Raw genomic sequence first — 13709 nt, 5'->3', positions numbered from 1 at the left:
ACGGGCTGATTGCAGCCGTCTAATCTAAATATCCAATACTAGAATTAACCTCCCCCGGTACTCCCTTCTCAGAACGTCAAGAAGCACTAGATTCCTCCTTGTAATAGAATAAATCCACCTTCACTTGTCCCTTCTTAATCACTGCTTTGGACTTGTCTTAAATCCTCTTTTCACCCAAAGTCTTGTCCCAATTTTTATATAAAAAGGATTCTGTAATTACAAAATGTATAGATAATGCCTAAAATAAAAATTTTGGTGTGGTCCAAAATATTATTTATTAATATAAGATAATATAGTTTTTCGATTTTTAGGAAAAAACGTTAGATTACGTTATGTTGTAGATATTAAAATCACTGCAAAACATAACACGATATGACGTTTTGGGAGTAAAACTCTATATAAGTAGCCTTTTGGATCACAAAACTATAGATCGCTAAAATATATTGATGATTAATTTTAATTGAATATTTTATATTTGTCATTATTAGTTTGAATTGGAACCGATCAAAATTTGCGAGATTTTTTTTGGGTACATGCGATTTTCCTTTTTCACCTGATCAGTACTTGATCATATAACAAACCCAACCCTCTTTCCTCAGACATGCACATGCTCTGCCTGTTCACATCACTCTGCTTCATCTTCTTGCATGATCTTCTAGCCTCTTCATCATCGTCAAGTTGTTTTTTCATCTTGGGTAGTTTATTACTTTTTACTAAGCTTATTATATTTTATGCATAAAGACTTGTGTAACTTATGTTTGTGAACTGGGTTCATGCAATTAGCTTAATTAATGCGGTCACTTTGTTTTTTTGCTTCTTGTATTTGTTGTTTGGTGGAGAAATCTATATTATAAGTTCAAGTTCTGTTCTTGTCTGATTCTGATATCATGATACTTTTATTGTTTCCATCTATATACTATGTGTGCATGACTGTATGTATGCCTCTTTGTCTTTTACATGTCTTGTGTTACAACTGTTTTCCTGTCCAAATTTTAGCTGTTCCACAACATTAGGATTTCTGATTGAATTTCCGCGATTATGATTACTGTAAACATCTAGTTGGTCGCGGTGCTTAGCTTATTGTTAAGTACTTTACGTTTAATTTGTTGAAGGAGATGAGGACGCGGGAGTGAATTTTATAAAATTTTATATTTTGGCAGTTATGGTTTTGAAGTCGGGGTAACTTGATCAGACTAGAGGGAAGTATGCTTAATTGAACCACCCATGGGTTTGTTTATTCACTTGTTTATCTTTGTGGTGTGTTTTTCTACCACTTTGGGAAAAAATGTTGAGCACGCGGAACTTGTAGTCGATTCAACTGTAGTACTTGCTGAAACGGATGAAAACTATATATGTGCCACAATTGATTGGTGGCCTCATGATAAGTGTAACTACAACAATTGCCCATGGGGGTTTTCATCAGCGATGAACTTGGTAAGGCTTTACAAATTCAGTTTGTATTCAGTTTTTAGTATGTATTTATTACTTGCGTTTGACTTTATGTGTATGCTGAAGTACGTTTGGTATTTGGTTTCTTATAATAGTGAAACTGTGTACATATTTCTTATAAATCTTTTCAGGATTTGAATCATCCTTTGCTTTCGAAAGCTGTTGAAGGTTCATATCTCCAACCAGTTGTATTGTTTGCTTCTTACTTCTAATTTTTGGTTTTAGCTGTAAACTATTATTTTCTTACCATCAGACCACTTTTTGTAAACAGCTTTTAAGAGTTTAAGAATAAGAGTTGGGGGATCTCTGCAAGACCGAGTAAAATATGATATGGGAAATCTGGACTACACTTGTCATCCATTTGCAAAAGGAGATGGGTTGTTTGGATTTAGCGAGGGATGTTTAAACATGAGTAGGTGGGATGACCTGAACAACTTTTTCATGAAAACAGGGTAAGTTATCACTTATATATATTTAATTTCCTTATTCTTTGCTGATTGGTCTACGTGAAAAGGTCATATTTGTGATTATCATATTTATTCGTACTTAGAAGGGTTAAGTTATCACTTGAAATTATTTGGTTCAGTTATTCACTTATTTTTATGTGATTTACATGTAACATGCATTCAACAACTTTAAAAACTTATAAAGAAAAATAAATCCCTCATGTTCTTTGTCTTCCGAACATAGTGCCATTATATCCTCACCATCCACTAGTGCACGCTTTCTGTACTTCATATTCCGCTCATAGTCAATGTAAACAATTAACCTAACTTGGCTAGGTCATGACGTGTTTTAGAACTTGTCCATCCCTGGAGACAATATGAAGTTGTCTAATGACATATCACATAAAAGATTAAAAAATGTACTGAGTCGCGGAATGCCTATTACATGACTTTGTTGCAGTGCAATAATGACATTTGGCTTGAATGCACTATATGGTAGACACAAGATTAGCCACAGAGAGTGGGGAGGAGACTGGAATTTTAGCAATGCCCATGATTTTATGAACTTCACCATTTCCAAAGGATACCAGATAGATTCTTGGGAATTTGGTATTCTGTTATAACCTTCTTTTGTTCTAGAGCTCATTGTGTACTCTCTTCCAATCATTTACTGTAATCTCACCCTTAACCTGTCCATTGTTGTTGCTCTTCTTCAGGTAATGAATTAAGTGGCAAGGGAATAGGTGCATTCGTTGGTGCTGAACAGTATGCCAAAGATATTATTAACCTAAAAGCTATATTAGACAAGTTGTACAAGAACTTTCACCCAAAACCCTTACTCGTTGCACCAGGTGGATTTTATGAAAAGGAGTGGTATGATAAGCTTCTTGAGGTTTCAGGTTCAAACGTTGTCAATGTTATTACGCATCATATATACAACTTAGGACCAGGTATGTATGACTGGTCATATGACACACCTCACGAGTTGGCACAACACAATTTTACCAAATGCCTTTACATATTATGCACGTCTAATTTAAATTATCGCAAAATGGAGCATGGATTATAAGGACTGGTGAGTGGTGACACAACATATATCATGGGTTGATATCAGCTGGGTAGGCCCAAAGACTTTGATGATAACATGTTTTTAAGTCATATTTATGCAAAATGAAATATTGTGAGTATGTGAAATTGTGCTCCATCAGTGACCCTTTCAAAAGGGTTACATTTGTGACTGCACAATTTAGTGTACTAGACTGTAGACATGGTTTTAGTCCCTACTCCCTATTTATTAAATTAGTATGTAATATTGTCGGAACGAAATTAATAGAAATTTTAAAAAAATTATGGACTTTTGTGAGTTCCAAATTGAAACAATTTTGTGTTTCAGGTGTTGATCCTAATATTGTGGATAAAATTTTAAACCCACTCCACCTGAGTAAAGTATCAACGACTTTTAGCAGTCTCGAACAGACAATAAAGAAATATGGTCCTTGGGCTTCCGCCTGGGTCGGAGAATCTGGGGGAGCCTATAACAGCGGTGGTCGTCATGTCTCTGACACCTTTGTGAACAGCTTCTGGTAATCTTTTTGGTTCATATCTATTATCAATTTGTCTTTGTTTGAACGAAGAACGCAATTCCTCTATAAATCCGTCTGACAATATCAGCTGCTAATGTAGGTATCTGGATCAGCTTGGAATTGCGGCAGAATACAATACTAAGGTTTATTGCAGGCAGACCTTGATTGGTGGAAACTACGGACTTTTGAATATAACAACCTTTGTGCCCAACCCTGATTATTATAGGCAAGGCACTTGATTACAATAGTTCTAATCAAATTTGCATTAGTACATCAGACTTGGTTGTTATAAAGGGGTGTTTTTCACCAATTGCTATACTTTATCTTCACAGTGCACTATTATGGCATCAGCTTATGGGAAAAGGGGTTCTTTCTGTTGAGAGTAGTGCTTCTCCACATTTGCGGTCTTACGCACATTGTTCAAAGGAAAGAGTAAGCATTCTTTCTCCTTGACTTCTGTAAACAAGAAATTTTGTAACAGGCATTTTAGTCTTCATTTGCTATTTGCCCAGCACAAATAACTTGCAGCCTGCCAATTAAGCTAAATGAACCCTAACTGCTAAAAGTGCTTGGTTTTGTCTGTTAATTTCATGTGTGAGATTATAATGTGAAGGTTATATTATCTGGCTATCTGCTACAATATCCATGCATTAACAAGCTATTTAACACTGAAACAAATATTTCTAATACTTAATATTAGTGATGTAAGCAAACCAGCCTTTTCTTTCAGGGTTCCGAAAATCTGAAATATAGTTTTAATCCTCACGTATGATATATAGTTGGCTCTTGTTCGCTAAAAATCAAATAATTTGAGACTGGAGTCAGATAACTACTTGTAATCATTTTTGCATATACGCGTTAACCTTTGTTGATAATTTGCACTCTCCCTTTATTTTACTCAGTAATACCATTTCTATGATCACAGGCAGGTGTTACTTTACTTCTAATCAACTTGAGCAACCAAACGTCTTTTAAAACGAGTGTTCAAAACACGGCAAGCAGGATAGTGGTTACCATAGAGGAAATCAGTAAAAGGAAAAAGACTTTTGTGCATCATCTCAAGGAAGCTGTTTCTTGGATTGGAGTCAAAGCATCAGATGTATACATATACAGAGAAGAATACAACTTAACTCCGCAAAATGGTGATATCCGAAGCAAAATTATGCTTCTTAATGGAGACCCGTTAATTCTTACAAGTGATGGGGATATTCCAAGTTTGGCTCCGGTTCATGTAAACACAAGTTCTCCGTTATCAGTTGATCCTTTGTCGATTAAGTTCATAGTACTGCCCAACTTCATTGCTCCAGGCTGCAAATGATGTCAACATTGCATCCTTTACTACCGGTACTGCGTTAAAATGGTTTTATGGCTATAGTAATTTATGTTGCATTTGCATAATCAAATGTTTAGTGTAAGTAATTGATTATACAAATTGATGGGGAGATTCGTATGCCTCTCCAACATGTGCGAGCTAAGCTCGTTAGAAATTTCATCAGTCTAAGTAAATTTCTTGGTTGGAAATACATGAATCTATTGTCAAAATCTTATTTATTTGCTTTTGGTTGTGCAAGTTCTTGCATATATCCCACAATGAAATATACAGATTTTATTTTTTTTTGTTTTTATATAACATGCAGGTGAATTGATTGTTATTCTATTTGTATGAAATGTTAAGTGAGTATATTTAAAGTTCGTGATGGTTACTAGAATAATAATAAACAAATAAATGGCGATAAAAATAACTATATGCATTGGAGTGAAGGGCCCACATCATTTAATAGGTGCGAAGCATTAGCAAATTTGGTTGTGCTTTATATATTAGGTTTGTGCTAAATATAAAATATATGCATTGGAGTGAAGGGCTCACATCATTTAATAGGCGCGAAGCATTAGCGGATTTGGTTGTGCTTTATATATGAGGTCTCTGCTAAATATAAGATTTACCGGGTTTTTTTGTTTCTTGATCACTTAGTAAGTCGCGTTTGTTTGGGGCGGACACATCACTTAACATCAAGAGTGTGTCGGCCCGTGTATGAGGCTGTTTTTCAGTACACATCACTTAACATCAAGAGTGTGTCCACCCGTGTATGAGGCAGTTTTAAAAAAAAAAAATTCCTCCCGCTATGTCCGCTCGAGCCCTGTTGATTTAGAATGGCCAAACATGTAAACTGAATTTTTGCGTGGTTACATTTGTAAACATTTGTTTGAGGGTGCCGAGTAATGTGAAGTAGCCTACCGTGTAGACTCCTTTTGCACACTCCTTTCTACCACAATTTTAATAAATAATATTTTATATGTCACAAAAACGGTTCTAAATATCATTTTTAATTGTAAGTTGTGTGTATATAAAATGTCACACCATGTAGTGTTTTGGGCAAAATTTTTATTTTTCTAAATTTAAAAATGCTACTTAAAGTGATGTTTTATGTTCAACACGCTACTTTAAGTTGTGTTTTGAGTGAAAAACATTACTTTATCTTGGGTTACAAATTAAATACGAGAAAATGATATTAAAATTTAAATTCATCAATACTAAAATACGAGAAAATGATATTAAAATTTAAATAACAAAATAATAAATTTATAAACTATACGCGCAGGTTCAAGGCTAATATATTTTAATTTAAGGTGGAGTTTTATTCCTTAAAGTAGAATCTTGATAATTTGAAAATTTTATCAACATGGGTATATAAAATCATAGTAAAATGATATTTTTTTATTCTTTCATATCAATATTGACCTAAATTTGAATTCTAGTTATAAGATAAATTTTTATTATAATTATACTTGACATATTATCTCACATTGATATTTAACTCGATTACAATAGGGTTTTCCCTGACAACACCAAATTAACTTTCCATCTTGGATCACCGGCAAGCAAAATCCCCCTCCTTTTAAGTTGTTCGAATGAGCAACTTCATTGACCTGGTCTTTAGTGTTCAAAATTTTATTTTCGCCATGCTGAGCCGTGAGTGATTCTTCATTCACCATACCTATTTCATGAAATAAAACATATTAACAAAATTAATTTTGAACACTAGATAATGAAATAATGTAATTATATAAATATACAATAAATATATTCAAAAATTGAATAATGTCTTGTTTTTAAATATTTGTTTAATATTTGATAAATAATACATCAATAAAATATGTAAATACTGTAAACAAGGATATATACATATATGTAATGATATTCAATTATAGATCTTACAAAATTCTTACAGGTATCCTAGTAATCCCGTATATAATCAATATCAATATCCAGAACATAAATGTGAAGATGAATAAATATATAAAACATTATAATTGCACGTTAATTAAAAAGTATTTTTTTAATGTACTTACAATTATGAAAAGATAAGTTACAAACAAGAACAATAAATATAAAGCTCAGGCAAACTTTTGTTGAATTGGTCATATGGAGATCTTTTGTGTTATTTTGAATATAATTCACAATGAATTGCTTGAATGATAACTGATGAATTATACAATTTATATAGGACTAATGGAGGACTTAAATAGAAGATAAAGAAAGAGATTTGATTGCATAAATCCTGTGGATATTGTACACAATGTATTTAATAGCTCTTTTATGATATCTAGAAAATTTTAGTGAATATTAAAGATATCTTTATAGACAATGTATTTAATAGCTCTTTAATGATATCGGGAAAATCCAGTACATACCCAAAATCTAGTTAATTTTTTATATATATTCTAATTCAATTAAGGTGGAGTCTTTTCTTTTGTTGATAATAAAGTGGAGTCTTATTCTTCATATTCATATGAAATATAATTTTATGAATTTTAATTTCAATTTTTTTTATCATACATTATCTTCAAATATTCGAAAAATATTATATTTCAATTGCATATTTTAATATTTAGAAAGTAATTATTTAATGTTCACGGAAAAGGATTAATTGGGGATTAATTGGATTGATCTGAGATTAATCCGATGATTAATTCAATAATTGAATATTTAATCAGTTCGATGAATTATGGAACATGAATTAATCAGTGACTAATCATGATCAATCACCGACTTTTAGAACAGAGTATTGACTAGGTAATTACTAATTTATGTTTAGTTGTTTAGACGAACACGCATTATAAAGTAGTTCTAACCTTATTTTCAAGAAATAAGAGCTTATTTCTAAAAAAACGTGTATAAAATTTTACTCCCTCCGTTTCATAATACATGTTCACTTTTGAACAGATCACACATATTAAGAAAAACTAACTTTTGTAGAAAACCTTCATTTATTATGGTATTTATTGCATTGACCAAGTATAATATGTGGGATATATTTGATCTAGAAAATATAATTTAGTAGGATGTGGTATAAATTTCATCTAGGAAATACAACTATTGACTACATTGCATTGAAAGTTGAAATGAGACAACTAATTTGAAACAATTTTTAGTTATCAAAAGTGGACATGTAATATGAAACACAGGGAGTACCTTTTAGTGGAATAAGTTCTTTTTTTTTATCGCGTAATGAATATGAAACACTTTCTCAGTATTTATATCCTAAAAAATTATAAATATAATATAATATACATAACATATATCCTTAATATTTGTTCCCAAGCAGGCCCAAAAACACGTGTTTCGATGTTTATTATAAAAAAAAGGAAAATAGAGTGATATATATTTTAAAAGATACTAAAAATCTAAAAATTGGAAAGAATAATGATACTATTTGTCAAAACCGATTTTTCTAGATGATTTAAAAAGAAAAAATTATTGCTCTTTTTTCTCTTTACATTTATTAATTCCAGAACAGCGCTAATAATACCACAGACATGATTTTCTATATATCTAGAATTCGACGCATCTGCGTTTGTAGTCCAACGGTTAGGATAATTGCCTTCCAAGCAATAGACCCGGGTTCGACTCCCGGCAAACGCATCTTCGAGAAATATGCAGTTTTACACTTTTCATTTTGTTAACTCACTTTCATAAACCTTGCACTGTAACATATAGAAGCATAACATTATAGTCAATTCTTTTCAAAATCTTCAGTTTTTCTCTGGATGCAAATCCCAAAGGAGCTCTAACTGAGAATATCCAAATTTATGGTGTGCAAATTTATTGCAAGGCTCAAATTTTCCAGTATATAATAGAATCAACTTTTCTGCCTTGCACATCATCACACTAATAATGTGTCTTCTCTTGGTTGTTATGCATGGCAAATGAGACTTTTGCAGGCTCACAAGATAATTTTGTGACCAGATAAGGCAACTGCATTGCATCACTATACATTCTGTTTCTCTAGTTGCTTTTATTGGCTATTTGTTGCTAAAATACCAGAAACTCAGAAGGCCATATCAAGAAACTAGTGGTATTGCCACCATACCATCGAATACAAAAGTTCTAATCAAATTTGCATTAGTACATCAGATTTGGCTGTTATAAAGGGGTGTTTTTCACCAATTGCTATACTTAATATCTTCACAGTGCACTATTATGGCATCAGCTTATGGGAAAAGGGGTTCTTTCTGTTGAGAGTAGTGCTTCTCCACATTTGCGCTCTTACGCACATTGTTCAAAGGAAAGAGTAAGCATTCTTTCTCCTTGACTTCTGTAAACAAGAAACTTTTTAACAGGCATTTTAATCTTCATTTGCTATTTGCCCAGCACAAATAACTTCCAGCCTACCAATCAAGCTAAATGAACCCTAACAACTATAAGTGCTTGATTTTATATGTTAATTTCATGTGAGATTATAATGTGAAGGTTATATTATCTGGCTATCTGCTACAATATCCATGCGTTAACAAGCTAATATTTTAACACTGAAACAAATAATTCTAATACTTAATATTAGAGCATCTCCAACGGCGTTGGATATAATTGTTGGCTAAATTGAACCTGTAAGACATTATGTAAAATTTGTTGAACCTGTAAGACATTGTACTTCAATGGTATTGGTTATATTGGTTGGTTATAATTTAAAAATAGAATGTTATTAATATTTTAGTTTGTCAAAATAGAATATATCAGTTTAATATGGTAATAAATGATGTGCAATCATCCTACAGATTTCTTACAGACCTGTAGAGGTTCGACAAATATAGTCATCCATATGAGGTTGGCTAAAACTATAGACAACATGTTCACGTGGTTGGAGTACGATTTTTTCAACATGTTGGCTAAATTTTTTATATTTGGAATGCCAACTCATTTTTTAGCTAAGGGATTTGTATGGTTGGAGATGCTCTTAAGAGCTTCTTTGTTGGCTCTTAAATATAATATAAAAAATGTGGCTCTTAGTAATTTAGGACAAAGTTAAGAATGTAAACTCCAACAATACTCTTTACATCTCTTCTCTATTTCATATTTTATTCATATATTGGGCTCCACTATAACAAAAGAGATGGAAAGATGGAGGTGAATTGGAGGGAATGATTTTTTTTATTGTGAAAAAATAAGTTAGGAGCAATGTGGTGGCTCTTAACTTTGAGGAGAGAGGAGATGGAAACAAGAGGCTCTTTAGTGATTTAAGAGCCACTTAAGAGTCTCTTGGAGCAACATTTTTCCTCTCTCTCCTTAAATGTCAAGTTAGGAGCCTAAATAAATAGACTCTTGGAGATGCTATAAGCAAACCTGCCTTTTCTTTCAGGGTTCCCAAAATCTGAAGTATATTTTACTCAGTAACACTATTCTATGATCACAGGCAGGTGCTCCAGGCTGCAAATGATGTCAACATTGCATCCTGGTACTGCGTTAAATTGGTTTTATGGCTAATAGTAATTTATGTTGCATTTGCATAATCAAATGTTCAGTGTAAGTAATTGATTATACAAATCTATGGGGAGATTCGTATGCCTCTCCAACATGTGCGACGTTAGAAATTTCATCAGTCCAACTGCCTATGTAAATTTCTTGGTTGGAAATATATGAATCTATTGTCAAAATCTTATTTTATTTGCTTTTGCTTGTGCAAGTTCTTGAGGCACATATATCCGCATATATATCCCACAATGAAATATATAGATTTTTTTTTGCTTTAATACAACATGCAGGTGAATTTCTACCTCTATCCCAATTATTTATTATTGTTATTCTATTTGTATGATATGTTAAGTGAGTATATTTAAAGTTCGTGATGGTTACTAGAATAATAATAAACAAATAAATGGTGATAAAAATAACTATATGCTTGGGAGTGAAGGGCCCACATCATTTAATATATATTAGCTAGTTTTAATATATACTCCCTCCTTCTCATTTTTGTGTGACCTCATTTCTTTGAAACGTTCCAAAAAGAATGAACCTACAGTACTTATTATTTTTGAACACTACTTTTCACTATTACACCCACTACCTCTATATTTTATACTCTCTTTTTATTAAATAAACACTATTACATCCACTACTTTCCTCCCATATATCAAATCTATTATTAGATATTGATGGGTCACACCACTTTATCCACTTTTCAACAACATTTACTACTTTTTTTTAGTGTTCTAAAAATCCCCGATTTGACCGATTAATCCCCTGCAAGTTCGGCCACCGATTCGATTTCTGAAATCCGATTAATCCTTATATATATTTCTTAATCGAAGTATATATGATAAATTATTCAAATTAAAATACTATAATATTACTTTAAATATGAATAATTATAGAGTTTATGAATATAGTAAATATATTAGTTACTAAATAGCTAATATAATAATAACTAAATATTAAATAATATTTTAATATTAAAATAAAACTGATTTTCACTCCGATTAATCCCCGATTTTCGATTAATCCCTGAATCAGTAGCTCAACCGATTAGGTCCGATTACTAATTTCTGTAACAATGCTTTTTTTTTAGATCTCCGTAAAAATCAAAGCAACTCACATAAAATGAGACGGAGGGAGTAATAGGTGTGAAGCATAAGCGAGTTTGGTTATGCTTTATATATTAGGTCTGTGCTAAATTTAAGATTTACTGTGTAGACTCCTTTTGTACACTCCTTTCTATCATATTTTAATAAATAATGTTTCATATATCACATTCTATAAAAATGGTTTTCAAATATCATTTTGAATTGTAAGTTGTGTTTATATAAAATGTCACACAATGTAGTGTTTTTGGCAAATTTTTTATTTTTTTAAATTTAAAAGTGCTACTTAAAGTGATGTTTTGGGTTCAACACGCTAATTTAAGTTATGTTTTGAGTGAAAAATATTATTTTTTCTCGGATTGCACATTTTTTTTAAAAGTTAAAACTGCTATTCAAAATGATGTTTTGGGTTTAAAACGGTTTTAATTTGTATTTTGGATGCAAAACTCAACTTTATCTTGGGTTACTAAAAGTCCAAAATTATTTTTAAGAAAGAAACACAAAAAAAATGGAGAAAGAGAAAACACAAATTTTACTTTTGTTAGCTAGTTTTATAAATTATATTTAAAAGAATAATGATGAAATATTTATGCTAAATTATAAAATATTATTAATGAAACATTTATATTATTAGTTTTTTTGCTCGTTTGAAAGAGAAAACCGAATCCAAACAAAAAAAGTTTGATGTTCTAATTAATTACCAAAACTGAAACTAAACTAGATCACTAAAAAACTAGAAAATTGGGTTTTGACAGTCGGATTGAATTGGTTTGAGCAGAATTTGTGATTATGCCTCCTGGATCAGAGTCTGTCGCGCTTAAGTGCGGTTTACCTTGGTTCACGTAGTTTGCAGGCTATTGCGTGAGCTCGTGGCTTTACCCAGTGCGCACCTGTAACATCCCGAATTTTCGAAATATTAAAAACTAATTTAACAACATAAATAATACCATTACTTAAATCAAATCCTCAAATAATATATAATTCAAAGCAGCGGTCAAACCCGATAATCAAAATCATAAACTTGGAGACGCAACTCCATAAATCCAAACCAATAACTAATAAATTCATCAAATTATTCTTAATAAACACTAAGTCTTTATTCACTAATGCAAATAATCACGAAGCATAAAATCCAAAAGTCCTCAATCTTATTCTCAAAATCCTTCCACATGATAGAACCTGAAATATAGAAAATCGGATGAGCTACACAGCTCAGCAAGTAACAATTTGACTAACAATTAATCTCAAAATCAGTGGGTGTTTTTATAAAACCTTGTTCCTCAAAATATTAATACTTTTTAAAACACTTGTAAAAGCAAATCCAACCCACAGTTTATATTTTAGAAGCAAACAGAATTTAAAACAGAACAGAAACAAAAATCTTATAAATACCACAGTCTTGCTCTACGGCCACACTTTCCCAGTGACCGGGATCTTATTCTTATTCTTTTGCCACACTTACCCAGTGACCGGGATCTAAAGTTCAATAATCACGCGCCCTTAGCAGGTATCTAAAGTTGCACACTTGTGCGCCTACTAAGGATATCTAAGGCTAGTTCCGGAACTATAGCGTAAATTACGAACGGATTCGAAACGTAGAGACTGGGTCTTCAAAGATTCTCATGTCTTATATCTTATAAACTCCGAAACAAAATTATTATTCTTATATCTTATACAAAAATCAGAACTTTGCGAAATCAAAATATCCTTTCGAAAATAAAAGTAAGTCAAAAGATACTTACCTCAAAGTCGACACTTAAAATCCGAAATTAATAACACGAACAAAGCCTATACATTTAATTAATAAACAAAACATAATTAACATGTAGCTTAAACGATCAAGAGCAAGGCACATAACAAGTCTTAACAAAATACAAACTTTAACAACTAATAACAATTAACACAATTTAGTTTATCGAATAAGATAAATAACATGCATGCTGTTACAAAACTCAATATTAACCAAAGATAGCTTCTGAATATGAGAAAATAGTCAACTGGAGAATTAAAGTACATTCAACAAAGATTCCAAAATGACCAGATTTATAATAAATGGGCAGATAACGAATTAGTTATGAATTTTAGAAGTTCAAGTAACACAGCAGAATTTTACTCAGGACCAGTTAACATTCAAAGCAGATTTTGACGGAGCAAACAAACTGATCTCAACTAGTCTATAACTAAACACTTAAAAAGCATTCTCAGAGGTTTTAGAATTGGTAAATATCACAATTGTATGGCAAATAACGAGGGAGATATGAATTTTTAAACACAGAACAACTCAGCAGAAAAGTATAAACAGCCCTGAATCTTTGTAAGTCAGTTTAGACAATTAAATCAATTTAAACAACAAATGGGTATGACCGATAACTAA

General features: G+C 31.7%; 1 protein-coding gene and 1 non-coding gene across 4 annotated transcripts; both read left to right on the top strand.

The window, feature by feature from the left end:
• The first annotated feature begins 555 nt into the window (after nt 1-555).
• On the top strand, nt 556-5095 carry LOC108193209 (heparanase-like protein 1). 3 transcript variants are annotated; one of them, XM_017359774.2, is made up of 10 exons: nt 556-695; nt 1161-1434; nt 1581-1617; nt 1721-1901; nt 2356-2504; nt 2612-2845; nt 3289-3478; nt 3579-3704; nt 3811-3910; nt 4404-5095. In XM_017359774.2, exons 2-10 carry the CDS (start codon nt 1225-1227, stop codon nt 4794-4796), a joined length of 1620 nt encoding a protein of 539 aa, XP_017215263.1. In that variant the 5' UTR covers nt 556-695; nt 1161-1224; the 3' UTR covers nt 4797-5095. The 3 variants fall into 3 exon arrangements, with proteins under 3 accessions (XP_017215263.1, XP_063937738.1, XP_063937736.1); XM_064081668.1 differs by having other exon boundaries at nt 557-695; nt 2395-2504; XM_064081666.1 differs by having other exon boundaries at nt 587-677.
• A 3235-nt stretch (nt 5096-8330) lies between these two features.
• Nucleotides 8331-8402, top strand: TRNAG-UCC (transfer RNA glycine (anticodon UCC)). Its single transcript has one exon. It is a non-coding gene; the product is annotated as a tRNA-Gly (tRNA).
• The last annotated feature ends 5307 nt before the right edge of the window (nt 8403-13709 follow it).

This window comes from Daucus carota, chromosome 7 (genome assembly GCF_001625215.2).
Source record: "Daucus carota subsp. sativus chromosome 7, DH1 v3.0, whole genome shotgun sequence".
Lineage (NCBI taxonomy): Eukaryota > Viridiplantae > Streptophyta > Magnoliopsida > Apiales > Apiaceae > Daucus > Daucus carota.
This window is presented reverse-complemented; position numbering and strand designations above follow the sequence as displayed.